This window comes from Leptinotarsa decemlineata, unplaced genomic scaffold (genome assembly GCF_025532065.1).
Source record: "Leptinotarsa decemlineata unplaced genomic scaffold, Ldec_3_MD MMD2_P_RNA_scaffold_12, whole genome shotgun sequence".
In the NCBI taxonomy this organism is placed as follows: domain Eukaryota; kingdom Metazoa; phylum Arthropoda; class Insecta; order Coleoptera; family Chrysomelidae; genus Leptinotarsa; species Leptinotarsa decemlineata.
The window spans coordinates 9,897,564-9,920,507 of record NW_027412526.1 but is presented as its reverse complement, the minus strand read 5'-3'; the positions used below and the strand labels follow the sequence as shown (position 1 = coordinate 9,920,507).

The 22,944-nt window shown below is 33.7% G+C and overlaps 1 protein-coding gene, 1 long non-coding RNA gene and 1 pseudogene across 2 annotated transcripts in view; 2 read left to right on the top strand and 1 right to left on the bottom strand.

The window, feature by feature from the left end:
- Nucleotides 1-2,591: 2,591 nt before the first annotated feature.
- On the top strand, nt 2,592-2,711 carry LOC111511109 (5S ribosomal RNA; annotated as a pseudogene).
- A 5,873-nt stretch (nt 2,712-8,584) lies between these two features.
- The window catches only part of LOC141481735 (uncharacterized), a 57,624-nt gene continuing 43,264 nt past the window's right edge, over nt 8,585-22,944 (top strand). The window contains exon 1 of the mRNA XM_074173807.1: nt 8,585-8,799. Coding sequence (XP_074029908.1) covers nt 8,716-8,799 — 84 coding nt within the window. The 5' untranslated portion in view covers nt 8,585-8,715. The remainder of the gene's footprint in view (nt 8,800-22,944) is intronic.
- On the bottom strand, nt 8,648-21,169 carry LOC141481737 (uncharacterized). Its single transcript, XR_012465137.1, has 2 exons — nt 20,862-21,169; nt 8,648-8,833 (listed from the first exon to the last, which is right to left on the bottom strand). It is a non-coding gene; the product is annotated as an uncharacterized lncRNA (long non-coding RNA).

Here is a 22,944-nt window from a genome sequence, read left to right as displayed (position 1 = left end):
AAAAAAAAAGAAAAAGAAGAGACGTTGCTGGGTGCATCCCATCAATAAAAAAAGAGAACAATTTGGTGAATACCATCGTCTTTGTATTGAACTACAGTCGCATGAAGATAGATTTTTTCAATATTTCCGCATGTCGAGGTTGTGTTTTGAGGAATTACATGACCTTTTAAAGATAAATATTGCTAAGTGCACCACGAACTGAAGGAAACCAATTCATACAAGAGAAAGATTAGCCATTTGTTTAAGGTAAGTACTAAAAAACATACACTTTATGTGTGATATACAAACTACAGTTTAATTAACATGTTATGAATGTTACAATTATAGTTTATAGAGTGTTTAAACTTGGAATAGAACAAAAAAATAAAACTCAAAATTCAAATTTAAACCAAAAAATAATATTAGGGTAAGTGTATTCATCCCTCGAAAAAGATCGTGAATGGGATGTGGATGCCTTTGGGGCTGATGTTGAGTGTGCTTCTAGCTCCTTAATTTCATTTTCTGCAAATAATGTGGCAAGCTTTATTTTCATTGTTGCCTGAGTCAATGGATTGAATTTTCTGAAGGTCGCAGCATAACTTAAAAACAAATGATCAATCCCATCAGGGGCCTGTTTGCTTCTTTTATTTGATAAAAAATCAATCACTTTGTCGACATCATCTGGGCAGTTTTCAGTTGATGAGTGACTATACGACTTCCTTTTTTTCTTTTTTTGTCGAGCTGGTAATAGTAAAGTCGCTGAAGAATGTTCGCTAGATGCATTTGTTTGTTGGGTATCGTCAGACATCAACAAATTTTCTGTTTCAGATAACCTGGTTTTTTCAGTTTCTGTTACATCTTCTGGTGGTATATTGCTACTATGCGAACGTGGTTTGAGGGTATAATCAAAAAAATTCATGTGGGTACTCCAAGGCCCCTTATGGTACTTCTTGGCCTGACCTGTTTCACCCTTTGTGAACTTCTTGTATCTCATGTAGGAATCACGTAAATTTTTCCACTTTTGTTCTGCTGTTTCAGCTGAAACAAAAATAAATTAATTAGATAACGTAATTAGAGACCTCTGAAGGGTTCAAAAATCAGTTTTCATTTTTTTTAATCACATCGCCGCACAGGAAAGCTAACTGAACATTTTTCTTTTTCTTTTCAGATATTTGGCGACAGGTGACAGCCATCAGACTATCGCTTTTTCTTATCGAGTGGGACGATCAACTGTTTCCAAAATTGTGAGAAATGCCTGCCAAGAAATATGGAAAACCCTACAGCCAATTTATTTGCCATCACCCACCAGACAGATGTGGGTACAATCTGTTGAGGATTTTTTGGAACTTTGGGGCTTCCCAAACTGCCTTGGAAGCATAGACGGAAAGCATATTAAGTTGAAATGTCCTCGTCGTAGTGGCTCAGCCTATTTTTGTTACAAAAATTATTTCTCCATAGTTCTCCTTGCTATCGTTGACCCATATTACAAATTTGTGGTAGTGGATATTGGCAATTATGGGCGTCACAGTGATAGCGCTATCTTTGAAAACTCAGCTTTTTACCAACAGTATATTGAAAATAAAACTATTTTAGCCCCGAAACCACTTCCAGGAAGAGAGGACCCAGTACCGCATGTATTTGTAGGAGACGAAGGATTTGCACTGCAAACTTATTTGATGAGACCGTACCCAAAAACTGGAGTTATTAATAACGCAAAAAAGAAAAAAATTAATTCACAGCTCAGCCGAGCGCGTCGTGTAGTCGAAAATGCATTCGGCATATTGGCCATGAGGTGGCGAGTTTTCCTAAGAGCCATAGTAACTGATGCTCAAACTGCTGACTGGATTGTGAAAGCAGCATGCTGCTTGCACAATTATATTATTACAAAAAATAGGACCAAAGAATATACAGCCATGGTACTTACCCGTCATCCCTAGCGTTTTTGCTATTTCGTTCCATGCTTCACTTTTTTTTAACATATTCTTAAATTATGCATGTGTATGGTCATACAGGAACACATAACTTCTAACAGTTTCTATGAACAATTCAGTATCGCGCGAAAAACTGTAAATTTGTACAAGTGTATCGCTCGTCGTCGCGATCTAAACTAGACCGCCGCGATTAACCGCCATCAGTGTGACTATTATAATATACTTTCGTGTAATATAGAATTATCGCTTTCCCGCCGCGTTCCAGTATCGCAGCCCGCCGCGACAGACCGCGTTCTGTGTGCCAAAGCCTTTAGTACTTGGATGGGTGACCGCTTGGGAACACCGCGTGTCGTTGTTTTATTTTTATTTCAAAATGAAACAATTTTTATATTGACTGATCTTTATTTTATCTAATCAGAGTTAGCTGAATCGATGTCGATCGACCGCGAAATTTCAATATTCACTTTATTTTTTCAACAATCCACATAGGTATAGATTGTATTTTATTGAAAAAAATATTATATTAGGTACGCATGAATTCAGTACAAGAATGTAAAGTGCCTGCCAACTACAGATTGTATTTACTTTTCCATTGTTAGTTTTAAAAAGTGTCTGGATTTTGTTAACTAAAATTAGTACTCGCTTATTTCGAATTGTACTCTGAAGAACGCTACGAATACATGCAACGGCCATACCACGTTGAAAAGTGCCAGTTCTCGTCCGATCACTGAAGCCAAGAAACGTCGGGCGCGGTTAGTACTTGGATGGGTGACCGCTTGGGAACACCGCGTGTCGTTGTTTTTTTTTAATTCCAACTGGTCTTTATTTTGCCTACTTAGAATTTGGTGAATCGATTAATATTGATTTTTTCATTCAATCGAATTTACATATTATCATACATCCTACTCAGGTGCCACAGTTGTCGACAAGTTCAAAATTTTGTTAATATTCCAATATTGAACTAATCACGAGTCATTGGTTGATTAATTAAAAGTCCGATACTAGTACGGGTTCAAAGATGCTTAAAGAGGGAATTATACTACAACTCTATAGTTTAATAAATCAATAAAGGGGATTTGGGAGATTCTGCAATGTAACATGGCTGACGCACTGCGAATGGTTCGGGGAGTTATTAATGTGAATTACCCAGAATGCGAGGCTAATGAGCTTAGCAGTCGATGCCGTTAACACTCAAAAAATGAAATGAAGAGTATGTTATTGTTAATTTTTAATCCCTATTATACTCTTCATTCCTATCATACACCACAAAAATTACTTTTATTAAAACAGCAACATATAATATACCTATAAGAATTTGAGGAATTAAATCGGATTTTCGAGTTGCGTTTTTTGATGATTTGATTAACTAAATGCATTTGATATTTGAAGATTCAACAAAAGTAATTTTTTTGGAGAAAAATCAGTTTTTCATCGACCTTTTTTTGGTATTTTTTACCTTCCACAATCTGAAAAATATAAAAATTATAATGGAGAACTTTATTCAAGTGTAGAAAGGGCAAACTTTTTAGTTTACCCCGATAAGTTACTGTGTGAAATCAAAGTATTTTTCACAAAGAAAAATGTCCTATTTATCAGTAACTTGTCGTATTTAACAATGGGGAATGTTCCTCAATTTGGGTTATTAGAGCAAATGCAAGTTTGAACAAAATAAAGTTGAGTTTAATTCATGAGTTTTTCAAATTCACTTCGAAAAGTATTCAAATTGATGTTTCAAATGTTGGGTTTTAATTTTCAAAGTGATTTGTTTCTAATTCACATATTGTCAACAGCGCCTATATCAAGTTGAAGTAATTTATACGTACTTAGATATTCTACTTTAAAAAAGGAAAATTATCTTTATAAATCAACATTTGAGGCAAAATATAATTCAAAGTTCAATACCACCTCCACAACCCACATAAACAACAGTTGTTTTGTTATTTATTTATATAGAGGAAGATAGGTTAGGTGCACAAAATGTTATATGTCACAGAATGTCTCGGAACTCGGAAAATAAGTAAACAGAACCGCACGCCTCTGAAATATGTCATCTTTGTTTGTCTCATACAGGTAACAGATTCATTATTATCTTTTATTATCTATAACCGATGTTGTCAAATGGTGAAATAGAAACGAATCCCTTTAAATGTTGAATGCATTATTTCATACCTCTTTTTTAAGTATTTAAAGAAAAAGGTTGAAATGATAAGTTTAAAATGCGTTGTTTTAGAGCTCTTTTACGAAAACTACTTGATTTTCGCCAGGAGGAACATTCCCCATTTTGCCTATCAAAAAAAAATTGTTAAGAAATATTACAGTACTTATCTTTACATTACGGAGGCCAAAAGCTGCCTCTTTCTTCAGAAATATTTGCAGCTATTCCTTTTGATTATTCATTTCTCAACTTCTTCGACAGATGTCAAAGGAGTTTTGAAATATGAAATTACGTCAATGTTGTTGATTGACAACTGAAACATTCGATGTAATACAAGGTGCTCTCCGATATAAGTCTGTGGCCATTCGCCACTATCCAAACTTTCCTTCAAGATGGCTAGCCAAGTACGGTCTATTTCTAAGGAGCTGTTCGAAATACAATTCTCTTCATGAGAATATACATATTCTCATATCTGGAGGCGAATTATGACAGTCAAATAATTATATACGGTTATGATTATAATTTTAGTGTTCGTCAATTCAGTATCCAGCATGGTATTAGCCGGGGCAGTAGTTGTTTTCAGGCCGGCATTTGTCTGAACCTACTGTGTAGGTAGTGTCGAGATTTTATTTCGAAATATTCATTTAGACACGTTTTTGATTTCTGATATAGTATCGGTACATGGGGTGTTTCTTCCCCACTTGGGGCTTTGTTCACGAAATGAAGCTGTCACTAGTTAACAATCTATCTCTGAGACGAAGGTTACATACATGCAGTCGAGCTGTGTTGAAATTAATCGAGTCCCAGCCACAGGAGTTTGTGTCGGATCTTTCCTGCACCGATGAGAGGTAATACCTCGAAACCGGTCTGTAGGTGATCTACTCGAATAATTTCAGCATGGTTCTGCTTCTGGATGAACAAGAAAGATCTGCGAGACTAACATCTGTGAGATAACTTGCATAAATGTCTGTCGGATATAAGTCAATATCCAACGTGGAACTGGCCGAGGAAGTAGTTATTTTCGGGCAGGCATTTACTTGAACCTACGGTGTAGGTAGTTGGGAGAGATAAATATTTCGAGATATTATTTCGAAATATTTATTTTCTTTTGTCAATATGGCAAAAATAGTGTACCTACATAGCCTGTATAGAGTGGGCCAAATTGGACACTATTAAAAGGAAAGTTCTGTTTTCAAACTATGTAGATGATAACTGATGACTGTGTCTGAGGGTCAAATTTTATGACAAACTTATTCGTGAAAACCGCATATCGATATCTATCATTTTTTCATAGTTATATTATTGTGTAGTAACGTAGAATTTATTTATTTATTTTTAATTATTTTTTTGGCAGTTGCTGTCACCAGATGCGATTTCTCCACATCAAATTTTGGATGTTGGGGAATTCCGAAAAAGGCTTGAATTCGGCCTCCTGCACGAAAAGGAAGTCTTCAGTTGCGGAGAGAAAGATTTTAAGAATTCGCAGACACTTCCTTCCAAGGGGTTATACTATGGTAGATTTAAAAAAAAGCCTGCTTAAAATCTTCAAAAGGTACTATATTCAATAATAAAGAAAATAAAGAAAAAATATAACAAAATAGACAAAGAAAAACACCCAAAAATTAAAGGAAATACCCATAAATCTTGAAAATAAAACTCAATGTTAGTGTCTTCGCTACACGAGAGTGACGAAATACTCTAGCTTGGCCGATGATTTCTGACCGCTAAATAACTATGACGCAATTATTTATCAGGTCCACTCTGTCCACTCGAACCTTACACGCTTTCTTATTCCTATGTCAGAATAAAAGACTATCCAAAATCGCGATAACCGCCTGTTTTTCAAAATAAAAAAAAAAAAGATTCAACCCAGGAAAACTATCTCTCAAAACAAAATACCGCCCTTGACCGACCGTCGAGAGAACCCTTCAAACTTCAAATTTTCGAACCCTCCTCAAAATTCACGCAAATTGCCTCATGCAAAGAGCTCCCAGAACTCTCTGTATTTTACGCCTTTCAAAAAGCCAGGAAGAAATCATGGATTCCTCGCCCCCTCCCGTTCTCGCCCCCTCCCGTTTCTCAAACGGTTTTTTTAACAGTCGCCTACGTGCGACGGAGGTCTCCAGAAAACCTATTTCGCTGAATTGATAAAACTCACGATTTCAAGGTTGGGATACTGATCCTGAGCAGTTTTCAGCTGCGTGACAAATATATCTTACTGTGCATCTTTTCAAAACACGCCGATAAATAGTGTTTATATAAACACTCTTGATCTTGCCATAATTTCACATTGTATGAGAGACAGATCCGGCGTTTAAAAAATTCTGAATTGAAGAAATCTGTCTCTTCCAGAAGTTAGAATGTATATTACCATACATAGCTTTCGCTAGGTATTACAATAGCATGTTTTTCGAAAATCCGCATTTTGGAACAGTTGCTATAACTTTTTTCCTGTCAATTTTTTTTTGTTTCTATGAAAACATTTCCGGAGCACTTAAATTCAAGCCATACAGGACCAGAAGAGTTCGTCAACTCAGACCAGGAGTTTCTGAATGCCGCATGGCTTTTTGCCAGTGGGTCCTGAAAAGTTGTAACCAAGTACGTGATTTTTCGTTAAATGGTATTTGGACAGATGAAGCTTATGTGAGCAGTGCCGGCATTTCCAACGCAACAATTCTTATACTTGGGCACAACAAAATCCCCATTCTATTGTGGAACAGAGAATTCCAGAAAAATTTGGATTTAGTGTATGGGCAGGTGTTTTCAGGGGTAGAATTATCAGCCCGTTCATTTATAATGGCACTCTCACATCTCAGAGGTATTCTCCTTGTTGGTGAATTGTCACTAATGGAGCTCAAAAAAAATATTTTCAACAAGTCGGGGCTTCGCCTCATAGCACTGTAATTGTCACCAATTTTTCGCTGCAAATTTTGGTAATAATTAGACAGCCAACCAAGGACCCAACCGTTGGCCGGCCAGGTCACCGGACCTAACGCCAATGGACTTTTACCTATGGGGAAGGTTGAAAGATCTTATTTTTAGATTGCCGATCAATTTGAGATACGAATTGGAAAAGGCACTGATGCAAAGTTTTGCTTCTCTCACTCCTATTGAACTAATTAATTCGGCAAAAAACGTTCAGAAAAGGTGTTGCCTGTGTGTAGAAGAAGTTTCATTTATAAGTAGTAAATATAGTATAAATTGTTATCAGTTTTATTAAAACTATGCGTGGTAATTACTGGCATGAAAAGCTTTCTCAACTTTTGATAGCTATTACTGAATAATTTCTTTCTGTTTTATCATCGCGTCGTTCAAAGCCTACTTGATCAAAGTGTGCGTTTCAAAGTCTACATGAAAAAATCTTAAAGCTCTGTATTTCAAAGATGACTCTAGCAAAACATCAAGTGTGCTACATTTTTTGAAAAAGTAATTTTAAGCTCAATTGAAATATGTAGAAATTTATAGGATGTCTCATAAAAAAATGCACATTATTGAAAGACATGCTGCAACTATGAAACGATGATATATATCGATATGTTGTTTTCACCAATAAGTTTGTCATAAAATTTGACCCTCAGATATAGCCATCAGTTTTCATCTATCAAGTTTGAAAACGGGAGTTTCCCTTTAAAAGTGTTCATTTTGGTCCACTCTGTACAAGCTATGTACACTATTTTTGCCATATTGATGAAAGAAAATAAATATTTCGAAATTAAATCTGTAAATATTCATCTCTCCCAACTACCTACAAAGTAGGTTCTGGTAAATACTTGCCGGAAAACAACTACTTGGCTCACTCTGTATACATTTTAGTAAAGTTTCTTGTCGAATGTTGAGTGAGAACTGATCAAAAGTCGAAACTGAAACGTCATTGTTTTCAAAAACAAAAAGTGTTGCTAGGCAACACATTACGATATCAGGATCGTAATGTCCGATTTACCGGCCGCAAATAGGTGAAGGGTGAGTTGACTTACTACACAGAATGAAATAAACATTTTCTGTAGTAGCAGGTTTTCATTTGTCATTCTCTCACATTTAAATGACGTTTTCGAAGCAGTGCATCACTATTTTCGATCAAAATGAACTTCCCAAATGAAGTTTTGCTTAGTTTTCAACATATATCGTCAAAAATAAAAAAAGGCACATCAAAATTTATTGCATGGTTCCCACTTTGTTGTTTTATTATCAGTAGGTGACCAATAAACGGTTCGAATACAAAAACCCATCAAAGAATTCATTAGTTTTTGAACCATACGGTACATAATAAACTTATCACTACTACTACTGCTATATTCATTGATAACTCAAATTGTTTTGAGAAGGCAGCATTGCCATCAGCTTCCCGCCTAAAAATACTTCGCACGCCTATGGCAACTGGTGCCCAGCTCGTCTCCTTCTGTTTTCCACCGAGAAAAAATCTCACGTTTATCACAAGTAACAGTACGATTGTTTTTGTATTGTCTTTTGCCAAAGTTTCCGATTGATTTGCGCGCGCATTTATTCCAACACGGTATAAAAGCATGTGAAGAATCTTTGGTTCCTGTCTCCTGTCTCAATTAGTGGTATATTCAAATCAACGGCGTACGATCCGTAAGAGTAAAAACGATCTTAAAGTTCTGTGGAAAAACTCGTATTGGTGTTTCGTAAAAAATGTCTCTCGCGACCAAAGTTTTCTTGATGGCCCTTGCGGCAGCGTTGGTGGTCAATTTCTCAGCGGAGTCTGCGGCGGTGAAGGTGAGTTTTAGCTGTTTGTTGGAATTTATTGCGTCTAGAACAAATAAAATAGGTGACTTTTTTCATGGAGGAAGCTATAAAAAGTTTTTAAATTCAAGGGCAACTGAAATATTCTTTATATATGGTTATATGGAACGTGGTTTTCAGGATGAATAATGAAATGTTAGGACTTCATTCCTTTGTACCGTGCGTTCTGAAAGTAAATTACAAATAGGTAATTAAACAAAATATTAGAAAACATAGAGATGTACCTAAAGAAGCAAACTTTTCAGTTAACTTCGATCGGTAACTGCGTAAATTCAAAGCCTTTCAAAAATTTCAGAAAAGTCGATGAGAAACTGATAACCTCCACAAAAAAATACTTTTGTTCAAAATAAAAAATCTTGATCGAAATTTCAATTACCTTACATTTAATTTTGAAAGAGTTTTAATTGTCGATCAGATTTCACATAAATGTACCTATATTGAAGCATGAATACAGAATTGAATACATTCGAGAGCTTAAATTTTGTGAAAGCTTTTGGCTTTCTACTTCTACATCTTCAACAGAAAAATGTGGCCATCTTCACATGAAAGGAAGAAAGCAATTCATATCAAAATAAACTTGATGCAAAGATATGTAGTTCACACAGAAGTAACTTTCAAACATAAACTGGAAGAAAAAGACCTCAGTGGCGTACATCAGATGTTTCAAAATAAGACATTTGCCTCTTTAGCACAAATCTGGATAACATTACAAGATGTAGCACTCGATTTATTCATGAATTCTCCCCTAAAATACGCAAATGAATATCATATCGTACTGTAATCGATGACATGAGTAGATTTAACTCAGTTGTGATATATAGTCATAATTTTATGAATGAATTGAATGCCTCATTTTGTTATGTTATTAATTGCACGTAACAGTGGTGATTTCAAAAAAACTTCGACCTTAAAAACTCTATTCGATGCTTTCATAAGATTAAAGTTAGAATACGCGTCAGTTGTGTGGAGCCACTTTTATCAATATCATATTGATAGAATAGAAGCAATTTAACGACGATTTTTAAAACTGCTAAGCCTAAAAACTGATGGAGTTCATCCTCCATTAGGAACAACCCAATCTGAAATGCTACAAAAGCATAACTTTTTCAGTCTCGAAAAAAGGCGTGAATGTTATAGCATAGTTGACTGCCCAACATTACTGGAAAAGTTTAATATTTGCATTCCTAGAATCTGTTCCAGACACCCGAGTACTTTCTTTATAAAAAAATCTCGCACAAATGTTCTGGAGAATTCTTCGATATCGTGTGTAAAGTGACAAACTCTGTTAGTGATAATTTAGATATATTTAGTTGCAAATTGTCAGATGTAAAATCCCACTTCCTAAAATAATTGTTTTGTTATCTATTATAAATATAGAATGTGTAGTCTTTATAGTCACTTGTTTGTATTGTGCTGAAGAGGCAAAAAGGCATGTGGTCTCATTCCGAAACATCGATGTCCACTAATGAGAATTACAGTGTTTCATGAGACTGAAATTTCATCTTGAAAATGAGAATTGAAACTCTTTATGTTTTTTACCACTTTTATTTGTAACTATCGATAGTTACGAACAACTGTTAAAAAAAATGAAAAGTTTCAATTCTCATTTTTCATGATAATCTCCTACCACGTAGTAACGGCTACATCAACCAATTTATTAAAATGTTACTTGTTTCTTATACTATATTGTGTAGTAATCCTGTGAATGATATCCGATTCAATTCCATAACGAATGTTCGGAGTAGAAATTGAATAAAAAAAGTGTTTTTGTATAATTCAATGTTCATATAAAAGTATCTGTTTCGAGAGGGATTTTTTTTCCAGTTTGTGTCTGAGAGTTACTTCTTTGCATAATCATTTCATCATCATTTCATGATCATTTCATTTTTAAATCAATTAGTTTCTTTCTTTGGAATATCCCCACATTTTTTGTATATAGATTGAGAAGTAGAAAGCCAAAACCTTTACCAAAAATATAATTGAAATTTCATGATTTTGACAGTTTTTAACGTCGAATGAGAAACAAAGATTATTAATAAAACTACTCAGAGACAAGCAGCTTTTTTTTTAATTATTTTATTAAATCAGCTATAATAATAATACGTATCTCCATTCATTTTTGTATAACGTTTATTCTTTATTATTGTCCTTGTAAATTGGAAATAACTTGTAAAAGATTTTTCTGTGAATTGTTTTGTCAAAACTGTTTAAAGACTACTCCTTTGAAGAAATTGTTGAAATATCGACTATTTCAGTAGGTAAATCATTTCTGGTACTGAAAATTCTCAAAGTGGCACCTCATTTTCACGATTTCATTCGCCGACCTTTATTCACCCATTCCATATTTTTTCACAAAATAAATACTTTTATATCATCAATAAATTGGCTCTATTTTTGGAATGTCGTATCGTCTCTTTAGTGTTGTTATTATTATTATTTGTTGACAATATCATAAAAAGTTGGAAGTCGAGAAAAGAAAATTATGTTGCCAAATTTCAAGAAACTTATAATACATCATGACTTCCTTAAACGTTTTTTTCTAATAAAAAGAAATTAATCACAAAATGAAAATAGCAATGAAGAAAATACTCATAATGAAAAAAAAATAAATTTAAGTGTATTACTATATTATAAATGGGGTGATAATTTTTCATGATTTCCACCGAAAATAAACCTACTATTGGGAAAAGTTTATTACAATAATTATAGGAAATATAAAGATCTACAACTTTTGTGTGAAACATTTTCCACTAAAACTGAAATTTTCTCTGGTTTTTATTTTTTTCTTAACAAAAATAATTTGTTTTTCACGATATTTGGTGAAAACTCACCTTTTTGAGATCCAACCATGTTGTGATGTTTTTAATGAAAATATTTAGTATAACATTTTAATTAGAAATTGAATAAAAATTTTTCAGACTAAAATACCCATGTACATACTAAGAACGGTGGTATTATTAGTTCGAGTCATATCTTTCAAATCAAAGAATAATAATATCGTTGCAATATAAGATTGTTCAAAAAACATTCAAAGTAATTTGTTTTTCGAGTATTAATTATTAGGTTTCAAATAGTCAAGGTTGGAAAAATGATATAACTGCAATATTTTTTAATATATAAAAATTGATTCATCAGATTTCAGTGACATTTATGGAATATATAATGTTATAATGGAAGTTATTTAGTAATTATACTCATTAAAAATAATTTGGAATAAAAAATGTATTAAAGATTATGAACTAAACTCAAATGGTAATCTACAAAAAAATTAAATACTTTTGAAAATAATTGTTTGTATGTAATGACGTTTCACTTATTGTTGAACCTATTTATTTTAATTCATTTTAATTTCAGGTTATAATGATTTTGGTTAATTTTTCTTGTTTTTTTGGCATTATTTATGTTTCAATTAACTCCACCGAATATTCATTTCATTTGTTCTTCCATAGATTTTGAATCGTTTTGGACAATGGGAGTTAGAATTTGTTTTGTAACCTGTTACATTCAACTGTTTTCCCAAAACAACAAACATTATTTTTCAATAGTTTGTATTTTTTAACAAATTTAATTTTTCCTCACACCATCTGAAACTATATTATTTAACAAAAAAAATACCATATGTTTTCTGCGCATGGATATATCAAACTGTAAATGGGTTTTTTTCAGCTTTAACATCAACATGAAATGGTAATACTGAATATGTCGATTAAAAAAATACAGAATATCAAAATCGTGAAAAGGTACATTTCCACTGAATATCATGAAAAACAAATAATTAGTAGGTATCTGAAAGAACACAGAGAACACTGTCATCCTCAATGACGGACATCGATGTTTCCGAATAAAACACGTGTTTTATTGCCTCTTCGGCACTAATTTTTCATGTAATTCAGTGTTTATATGAAAGGATTATAGTTGTTTTGAGAGGGTTTTTTTCCAGTTCCTGTCTGAAAGTAACTTTTTTGCATGATCTTCATAAATAGTTTGCTTTGAAATTAATTGCTTTTTTTTCTTCAGAAGTTTTCCTTATACTCTTCTCACGTTAGTAAATAACTTCCTTTTGAATCAAAAAGTTGTTTTCAATTATTTTTAATTATGTAATTGTATAAAAGTGATCGTTTTGTTTTATGTGAATAAATAAATAAAAATAATTATTAAAAAACCATTGAAAACCATGACATTGTAATTTTCACTAAAATTGAAAATTGCAAAAACTCGGCTGATATAAGGTAAAACATAAATTATACTAACACTTAATAATACCGTTTATTGTATGATTTTCAAAAAGAGGCGACACGTGTTTCGCTATACAATAGCCTCCTCAAGCGTAAAATGAAAAGTTACTTCTAAATTATAACTATTTTATACTGTAACATATTACCTACTTATTTGCCTACTATTTCTGTGTTCCTTCATGCGGGTTTTGAATGTTCTTCCAGTTTGACCTATATAAAACATCGGACATGACCCACATGATAATTTATGCACTCCTGATTTTTCTGAAACTGAACTTTTATCTTTGTCATTCTTAATGTGATGCCCAAGTTGAAAGCAATATTTACACCTTTATTATGCAGAAAATTTGAAATATACGTAATGGGTTGGCCTGAGTTGGTTAAGGTTCTATAACTTTTATCCTCATCTCTTCGAATTGGTGAACTTTCTTCAAAGCTTGTCTGTATAACTTTTCTGATAATAGAGAATGTATTAGACTGCTATTGTAATCATTGTTGATGGCTATTTGTTTTATAATGTTCAGTTCTTTATTGAAATTCGCATCTGACAAGGGAACATTTATCAGTCTGTGGATCATACTGTTGAATGTTGCTACTATTTGCTGATACGGGTCGATGGACGAATTATGAATGATAATATCTATATGTGCTGGTTTACGATAAATTGAAAAATTCAAGTTAAATCCAAAAAATTTATAGAGTCGTCCATTTTCATCTCCATGGTGAATATGATAGAAGGGTGGAGAGAATTGATGAAATTCAAGAAGTCAGAAAGAAGTAAAGAAAACGTTGAAAATTATTCATTGTGTCATGGATGAATCAGTCCTTCAGTTAAAATATACAAAAAATTCATTGCAATTATTCAAAACCACAGCAATTTCAAATCAAAATTCAGTTTGAAGATTTTTTTTTATTAAAGCAAGAACCGCACCAACCACAGAGGGTTATTAGTGAGGTACATTGCAAGTTATAATAGATATATACACACATATATACGAACTTCATATTTGATTGTATACATTAATTTTCTTTATAAATTGTATAATTTTCTCCACATTGTTATTCAAAGTAAGTTTTATGTTCTCACTGATGTTCATTAGTTTTCGTTCTTCATTGTAGTAGGGGCAGAGACATATGATGTGTTCCACTGTCAATGGTGTATTGCAAAATTCACATAATTTGGGAGTTTGTTTCTTGAATAAATGTTCATGTGTTATTCTGGTGTGACCGATCCTCAAACGAGTAATTGTGATTTGATCTCTTCTGGTTAAGTATGAGTAGTTCTGTTTGATCAATTCCGGATTCACTTTGAATAATTTATTTGTGGTTTGCTTTTGCCACCTTTCTGTCCAATCCTGCGAAATTTTCGTTCTAATAGAACTATATAATTGAGGAATTCATACCATTTGATCAATGAAATTCAAGATATTACACTCCCGAATAATGCCATATTGATTTCATTCAATGTAAAGAATATGTTTCCCAGTATTCCTCAGAATGAAACGATTACTCTGGTAGGGAACTTATTGGACGAAAGGTCTATCAATCCTGTAGTGAAACAGGAAATATTAGACTCGTTTACGGTTTGTCACAGAATTGCTTCCAATTCAGTGAAAGTTTTTACTCATCATGCAAAAGTCTCATAATGGGAAATCCACTTAGTTCTGGCAGAAATTTTCATGGACGATTTGGATCGCAAAATACACAGTAACCCACTGGTAAGAAGTTTCGTGTATTGGTATAGATATGTAGATGATATCCTGGTATGTTTCACAGTAATGAACAGACAATTGACTAAGTTCTTGAATTTCATCAATTCTCTCCACTTTTCTATCACATTCACCATGGAGATGGAAAAGGACGACTCGATAAATTTTTTGGACTTGACAATAACGAAAGTTAACAATGAACATGATTTTTCAATGTATCATTCATAATTCGTCCACCCATCCATATTATCACAAAGTAGCAGCATTCAACAGTATGATCCACAGACTGACAATTGCTCCCTTGTCAGATGTGAATTTCAATAAAGAATTGAACATAATAAAAATAAATAGCCGTCAACAATGATTACGATAGCAGTCTAATACATTCTCTTTTGTCAAAAAATGTATACAGCCAAGCTTTGAAGGAAGTTTACCCAATTCGAAAAGATGAAGGTAAAAGTTTTAGAACTTCAACCTACTTAGGCCAAACCACTACGTATATTTCAAATTTTCTGCACAACAAAGGTGTAAATATTGCTTTCAAAACCAACAAGAAGTTAGGCATGCACATTAAGAATAACAAAGATATAAGTTCAGTTTTAGAAAAATCGGGAGTGTATACATTATCATGTGGGTCATGTCCGATATTTTATATATGTCATACTGGAAGAACGTTCAAAACGCGCATAATGGAACACAGAAATCGTTTCCAGAATGGGAAAATAAATTCCCTATATGCCACTCATTTAATCACAGAGAGACATCAGTTCAACCATGAATTCAAGCCCTCCATACCAAAATAGTGAAAAAGTGAATATGGTACAAGAAATGAAAAATGTAAGAATGATAGCTTATAATACGCCAGAATTGAAAATTAAACCATCAAAACTAGAGTGTCCGCTGTAAGCTAGCGGAAAAACTTTCAATTTTTGTATTTATTTTCAGCCCTTAATTTAAGGCTATATTTTTACCCTATTTCAGAATATTTTGATCTTCATTTAACGAATTTATTGTGGGTTTTATTAGCTTAACATTTTCCTCAATTAGACAAGCACATTTTAGGCTCCCATTGTCCCCTACAGCTGACTTTCTATGATTTATTTTTTTTTAATATAGGGGTTCTACTAGCTTTACCGTAAAGTTGGCAGAACTAAGTCGAAATTTTTCACTTTTTGGGAAATTTGAACTTTCAATACTTTTAGGCTCATTTTAGGCTCCTTCATCAGGATATTGAACATTTTTTCACATCTTGTTTGATTTGAATGATTAGGCACACGCGACAAAACTAAAAATAAGTTTTCAAAAATATTCTTCAACTATGGGTACGAAAGAAATGTATTGAGAATTTTAGGCTCCTATGATCCCCAATCGTCGACTTTCGATGTGTTGCTTAAAAAAAGTGGGTTCTGCTAGCTTTTCCGTTAAGCCAAATCGAAGTCCTTCACTTTTTGGTGAAGGCAAACGTTTTAGGCTCCTTCATTACGATGTTGAACAATTTACTGATTGAATTGAATATTTGGGAGATTACCCCAGACACACACACGGTAGAAAGGGGACTAGTTGTTTGAAAGTGTTCTAGAAATGTGGAAGAGATGAAAAATATTGGGAATTTTAGACTTCTGTTCCCATCCATCACCGACTTTCCATGTGTGTCTGAGGTATTTACTCAAATATTCAATTCAAACGAGAAGTAAAAATGTTCAGTATCGTAATAAAGGAGCCTAAAATTATTGTAAGGTAAAATTTCACAAAAAGTGAAGGCTTTTGATTTGGTTTTGCAAGCTTATCAGTAAAACTTGCAGAACTCACTGATTTTTTCAAAACAACTTATGAAATGTCGGTGATGGAGTGTCATAGGAGACCAAAATGAGCCTAAAATTCTCAATTTACAATGATTTTCTATAATACCCCCCCTTTTATTTTTTGAACGAATCAACTCAAAAAATTAAAATTTGGGATAATGAAATTAATGCATAATAGTGAAAATGACATATGAGACTTTCAAGATGGCGACTAGACGCCATCTGGGGAAAATTGAATGGAAAGGGGGGTTTTGTGACACATCTTTTTGAAGCTCCTGATAAATGCTTCACAACCATAGAATATGTCAATATCTTCAACTACTACAAAATGGCGGAACTTTTAATAATTGCCTGAATACATTGACATTCAACTACGTAATATGAGGTAATAAGCTTGAGAAGATGCTCGAAATGGTTGGCTTGAACTTCTTGACATATGAACAGCCTATCCGATATTTCACGCCGAACATTTTCGAACACTGTAACGTCAATATCTCTACAAATATTTATTATCTGCCGTATATCCAATATTGGAACAGGTTCAGTTTCGTACACCTTTTGCTTCAAATAGCCCTATAAAAATAGTCCAAAGGTGTCAAATCTGGCAAGCGGGCTGGCCATTCCGTAGGACCTCGACGGCCAATCCAACAACCGCGAAAAGTAGTATCCAAATAGTTTCTTACTTGTCTGTTCTTCCGGAATGGATGGATGGCCTGGGGGCTTTTTGTTATGTACACTACCGGTTGTTGTGAATTCGGATACAAGTTCCCTCAAATATTTTCTACAGATAGGACAATTCGAAAAACGTTCATTGAAAATCTTCTCGGTTTCGTGAAAGTTACGCGTCGCACCGTAAATAAAAATCGCTTCAATTTTTTCTTCAAATGGACGAGAATTGACTATTTTGGAGATTGTTGACGTGGTACCTTTTTTACTGGTAAAACCGAAAACTAAATGAGAAAATTCTAACTGAACACTAATGTTCATTGTCGTATTGACATTTTTTGTCGTTTTTATAAACAAAAAATAACTCGACAAACCTTATCGGGTTGTTGGAGACGCCATATGGCAGATAAAAAGGAATATTTCTAGAAATATCGATATGAATGTGTTTGTCTTCAGGAAATTATTGAATGTTCCGCCATTTTGTAGTAGGTGAAGATATTGACTTCATATTCTAGGGTTGTGAAGTATTCGTCAGGAGCTTCAAAATGGTCTGTCACAAGACCCCCTTTTCCATTTAATTTTTTTTCCAGATGGCGCCTAGTCGCCATTTCAAAAGTTTCATCTGTCAATTTCACTTCAATATAAAGTATTCATGCATTAATTTCATTATTCCAAATGTTGCTGTGTTAGGAAAACATCACTAGATCTAAGGAAGTTTTCGTGATACAAAAAAGAATAATAAGAACAATGTCGTTTAAACCTGAACAATATTCTTGTCGCCATTTATTTATAAATGCTAACTTTTTGACACTGCCATGTTTATATATCTTGAACACTATTTTGCATGCCAGGGAGACTCTATCAGAGTTCTCAATTTCACGTTACGATTCAATACTTTATCAATTCCTTTGAAATCCCGAGTCACAGATTAACGCTGGTTTCACATAGTACTGTACTTATTCTAAACTATTCAACTAGCAATAACCGTTCTAAAAAATATTAATAGTTATGACAACTTCAAGTTTATGTTTTTATTCCATTAAGGCATTTTTTGTTTGTAAGAATATTCAAAACGGTTGTTTTGTGTATGATTTTTTGTTTTGTTTTTATCAATATTTTCCTCTGTTCTAGTCACTTAATTATAGCATCTTTTTTTTCCTACACTTGTACTTTGCAGGTCTTTTGGAAATGTGTTGTATTGTATTGTAACCCACAGAGTAAAAAAAAACAAGTCATAGAAAGTTGGCGATAAGGGGTAATAGAAGCCTAAAATGAGAAAATAATGGCGTTGTCTGATTCAAAAAAGTGTTTTTCGTTAAGCTAGCAGAACCCACGATACCTTTGTTAAATGTAAAACAAAAAAATTGTGGAATAGAGCAAAAAATTGTAGAATAGAGCACAAAATCAAATTCAATGAATATAAAAATTGGAAGTGTTTTTGCTAGCTTAACAGGGGTCGTTCTACTTCCATCTTAATTTACACTATAAACAACAATTTACATAATAACGAAATTTGTAGAAATACTTCGAGTGAAAAAAAAGCATAACAGCTCAAAATATTATTTTTTTCTGAAATGAAGTTCCTCTATTTCAAATCCTATAACATACAGGGTGGGGCACCAAAAAGGAAACAGATCGAATATCTCCAAAACATACGTTTTCTGGAAAAAATGCAAAAACAAGTCGATTTGTAATCGAAGGAGGGCTTCAACTGTCATACCTCTCCCTCCACCCCTCGGTCACTATGACCCAAACAATTTGAATAGGAAAAGTAGTAAGTGTAATACATCATTGAAAAGATAATTTCCTAAGGAATTTGGCCATGTCAATTTTCGCTACCTAACTTTCCATTTTGGCGCCATCTTGCGGCACAAAACTGTTCCGTTTTCCAAATTATGATACTTTATTCGCAAGCTAATTTGATAATGCCTCCACAATGGCAGACAAGATTTGTAATTATGGTCCGATTCGATTAAAAATTGGATTGTGGAGATTTTGGGTTCAGATTTTCAGCATGACTTTATGGAATTGGCCGCGGTGATAGTGCGCCTGACTCACGATCGGAAGACCGTGAGTTCGATTCCTGCCTCGACCAGATATTTTTCTCGAGAGAATTTATCTAGTTGAGGCTGGGATGATTCTGCAACCGTGTTAGGAATCACACGTTAAAAGGTAAGACCTCGTTAGTCCTTAGCTCGCACAAGTTTCTCAACTTCCTTCGTATGGGGGCGACAGCTGATTAACGAAAAAACAGATTTTAAACAGAGATGATTCAAACGAATGGAATAAAATTGAATGAAAAGTGGAAGAACAATTCAGCAGTTATTTGCATAGCTGCGAAAATTGAACTTCACCTTTCACTATAACTTTAAATATGTGGTAAGAACTTAATATTGTTATTTTTTTTGTGTGGCTGTAGTAATGAAGACGTTTATTATTATTATTAAATACGATGAGAAGAAAAAGAAAAACTTGACACGAGTACAAAATAGATATTCTTGTTAGGTAAAATTTTGATTCTGTTACGCACAGAATAACCTATGTCACACATCAAAAAGTCTATATAATTATATTTTTAGCGCATTTATATAAAAGCTTTTTTATCAATTTAATCAATTCTTTTAGTCATACTGCCCCATATGCCTATTGTGAGTCGAATCGAATCACAATTACAAATATCGTCCGCCATCTTGTTTTTTGTATCGACAAAACAATCATATTTTGGTAACCCTGAAAATCCCCACATACTAATTTTGATTCGAATCGGAGCATAATTACAAATTTCGTCCTCCATCTTGGAGCCACCATATTGTTTATCAAACAAATCATAATTTCCGATCCTGAAAACCACTTATCAATTTTGAATCAAATCACATCTTGTCCGCTATTGTGGAGCCGCCATTTTGTTTTTTTCCTTAGAATAATTCTATAATGCATTGTCATCGAACTTATGTCAAATTAGCTTGCAAATGAAGTATCATAATTTGGAAGACGGAACAGTTTTTTCCGCAAGAGGGCGCCAAAATAGAAAGTTAGGTAGTGAAAATTGACATGGCCGAATTCCTTGTGAAAAATAACTTTTTTAATGTTTGTTTGAAGGTGATTGACAATGTTTCATGATGAATTTCACTAGTTCTAGACAATGGAAGTCCGAACTAGTGAAATACTTTTTTAATGATCTGTCACACATACGTCCACTTTCCCTATTCAAATTGTTAGGGTGATAGTGACGGGGGGTGGGGGAAGGTTTGACAGTTGAGGTTATGATAGATGTATTTTTGCAAATTTTTCAGAAAACATGTATTTTGAAGATATTAGATCTGTTTCGTTTTCGGTGACCCACGATGGCTTTCTACTTCTCCGTTTTCATACAAAAAATGTGAAAATCGTCCATAGAAAGGAAGAAAACAATTCTGTTGAAATGAACTCTTCACAACGATATTTAAATCATGGAAATGAGTAACTTTCAAATGCAACTACTTTTATATGAAAATTAAATTGTACAAAACACACGTTTTCCTTTTCAATTTGTTCTTCAAACATTCTTCATGGAATCAAATCAGATATCACTCACAGGATTGATATACAATACAGTATATGAAAAAGGGCAAAATTTCACTTACACGGAATACTGTCATCCTCAGTTCCTCTTCACCACCAATCTGAAGCACTCCATTCATGAAATGAAGACTTGGTTAAATCTGCTCATGATAGTACGTAATGGCATTCATTCGATTATTTGAATCTTCAAATTATGTAAGAAAAATTCGTTCAGGCCAGTCTCAACTCCCTACACAGTAGGTTAATGAATTGACACCTCTCAGAAAACAACTACTCCCCTGGCTAATACCACGAAGGGCGTTGGATTATTTCCGACAGGTGTCAGTGCAGGATTATTCACAGAAGTTAATCCTGCATAGGCTGTTGGCGATACAACTGCTGCAATACGAATACGCAATACGCATACGAATCTTGTTTAAATTGAAAGGGGTATAGTATATAAGAAACGTTTTGATTTTTTATTTCTCCATCCTCATGCATATATATATATATATATATATATATATATATATATATATATATATATATATATATATATATATATATATAAAAGATTCCTTTAATTTTGGTTGAAGATGGAGAAGTAAAAAGTCAAAACCTTTCTTTCTCTCCCTATTTGTATCTCAAATCGTAGTTTCTTTTACGAAATATATAAATACCTACCTATCTTGAAAATTCGCTTCACATACGTTTTTCAACTCTATGAATTCATTTGAATCATTTTTTATCCATTTTTCTTCCCAACAGACGTTATTTACTGCCAATGTATTCTGAGAAGTATGTCTGCTTCCAGTTGAACAATAAACTTGTTTTCCATGAAGTCGTTCGTAGAAAATGTTTTGCAATTTCACGCACTATTTTATGGTCCAGAAAATAGAATTTTGCTTCATCTTTGCCGAGCAAAACACCCGTTTTTCAGCGAATAACTAATAAACAAAGTTTTAGCATGTTTCGGTATTTGAAGCATTCTTAGAATTTGAAATTGAACTAACTCTATTACCAAAAAAGAAATAAATCCAGTAAATTTAATGAATACAAGAAGAAAAAAAGCTTTTTGTGTTATATAAATATAACATTTTCATAGGTTATTGATGTGCTGTAGCGTCCAGGGCCGAGTGTCGTTATACGCATCTTCTCGACCTTCTGTGAAAAGTTTATGCCACTTGTAAACAATGTAGTTTTAAGAACAGCATTCAGCAAAATTAGGACTTGAAACAAAAAATTCGATAACCATTTGATAGCGATAATCACAAAAATTAACGACAAGCACACGATTTCGCAATTTACCACAAACCAACCCATTAAGACACAACTATTAACGATAATTCTAATCACCCCTTTCAAACTAGCAGCTTACAACAGCATCATCCACAGACTCATTAGTATTTCTTTAACAGAGGCACTGTTGATCAGTGCCGGCTGCTGCCGACACAATTTTTGGTATAGTCGAAGGAAACGATATTGTAAACATTTAAAGTTGGCGGTACTCTCAAAGGCCAAAAAACCCAATACAGTGCTAGTCAAAAGTCCCCTCCCCCCCTCGTATCTTTTGAACGGGTATACTTCTAATAATGAAATTTGGAGGGTGGAAATAAACGGATGTAGGCTTCTTAACTGGTCATAACAGGTGACGCAATAGTCATAAATGGCGTCACAAGGCCACTGTGACCAAAAATTTTAAATGGGACCCTATGGCAAGTGACAGCTCGTTTGAAAGGTATTGAAAATACCTATTCAGTCATACCAATTTTGTTTGGGTTTCGGCTGATTTTGATTGATAAATTGAAGAAATACGAAAATTATTGTTTCGCATTTAATTAATAAAGATTTAAGAACCAGTTCTTATAATAAGTGTTCAAAATGTGCTCCATCTACTTCCTGGCAGTAATGCATCCTATTGCTAAACTCTTGTCGTACTCGTCCCAGTGTGTCAGCGGAAATTGCCCTACATTCTTCAACAATTCGTTGTTTCAGAATGGCAATACTTTCAGGTGCTGTAGCGAAAACCTTAGATTTCAAGTACCCCCATAGAAAAAAATCTAATGGTGTAAGGTCCGGTGACCGAGCTGGCCATTCGATCGAACCTCGTCGTCCAATCCATCTACCACGATATTCTTCATCTAGGTAACGTCTTACTGCACCGTA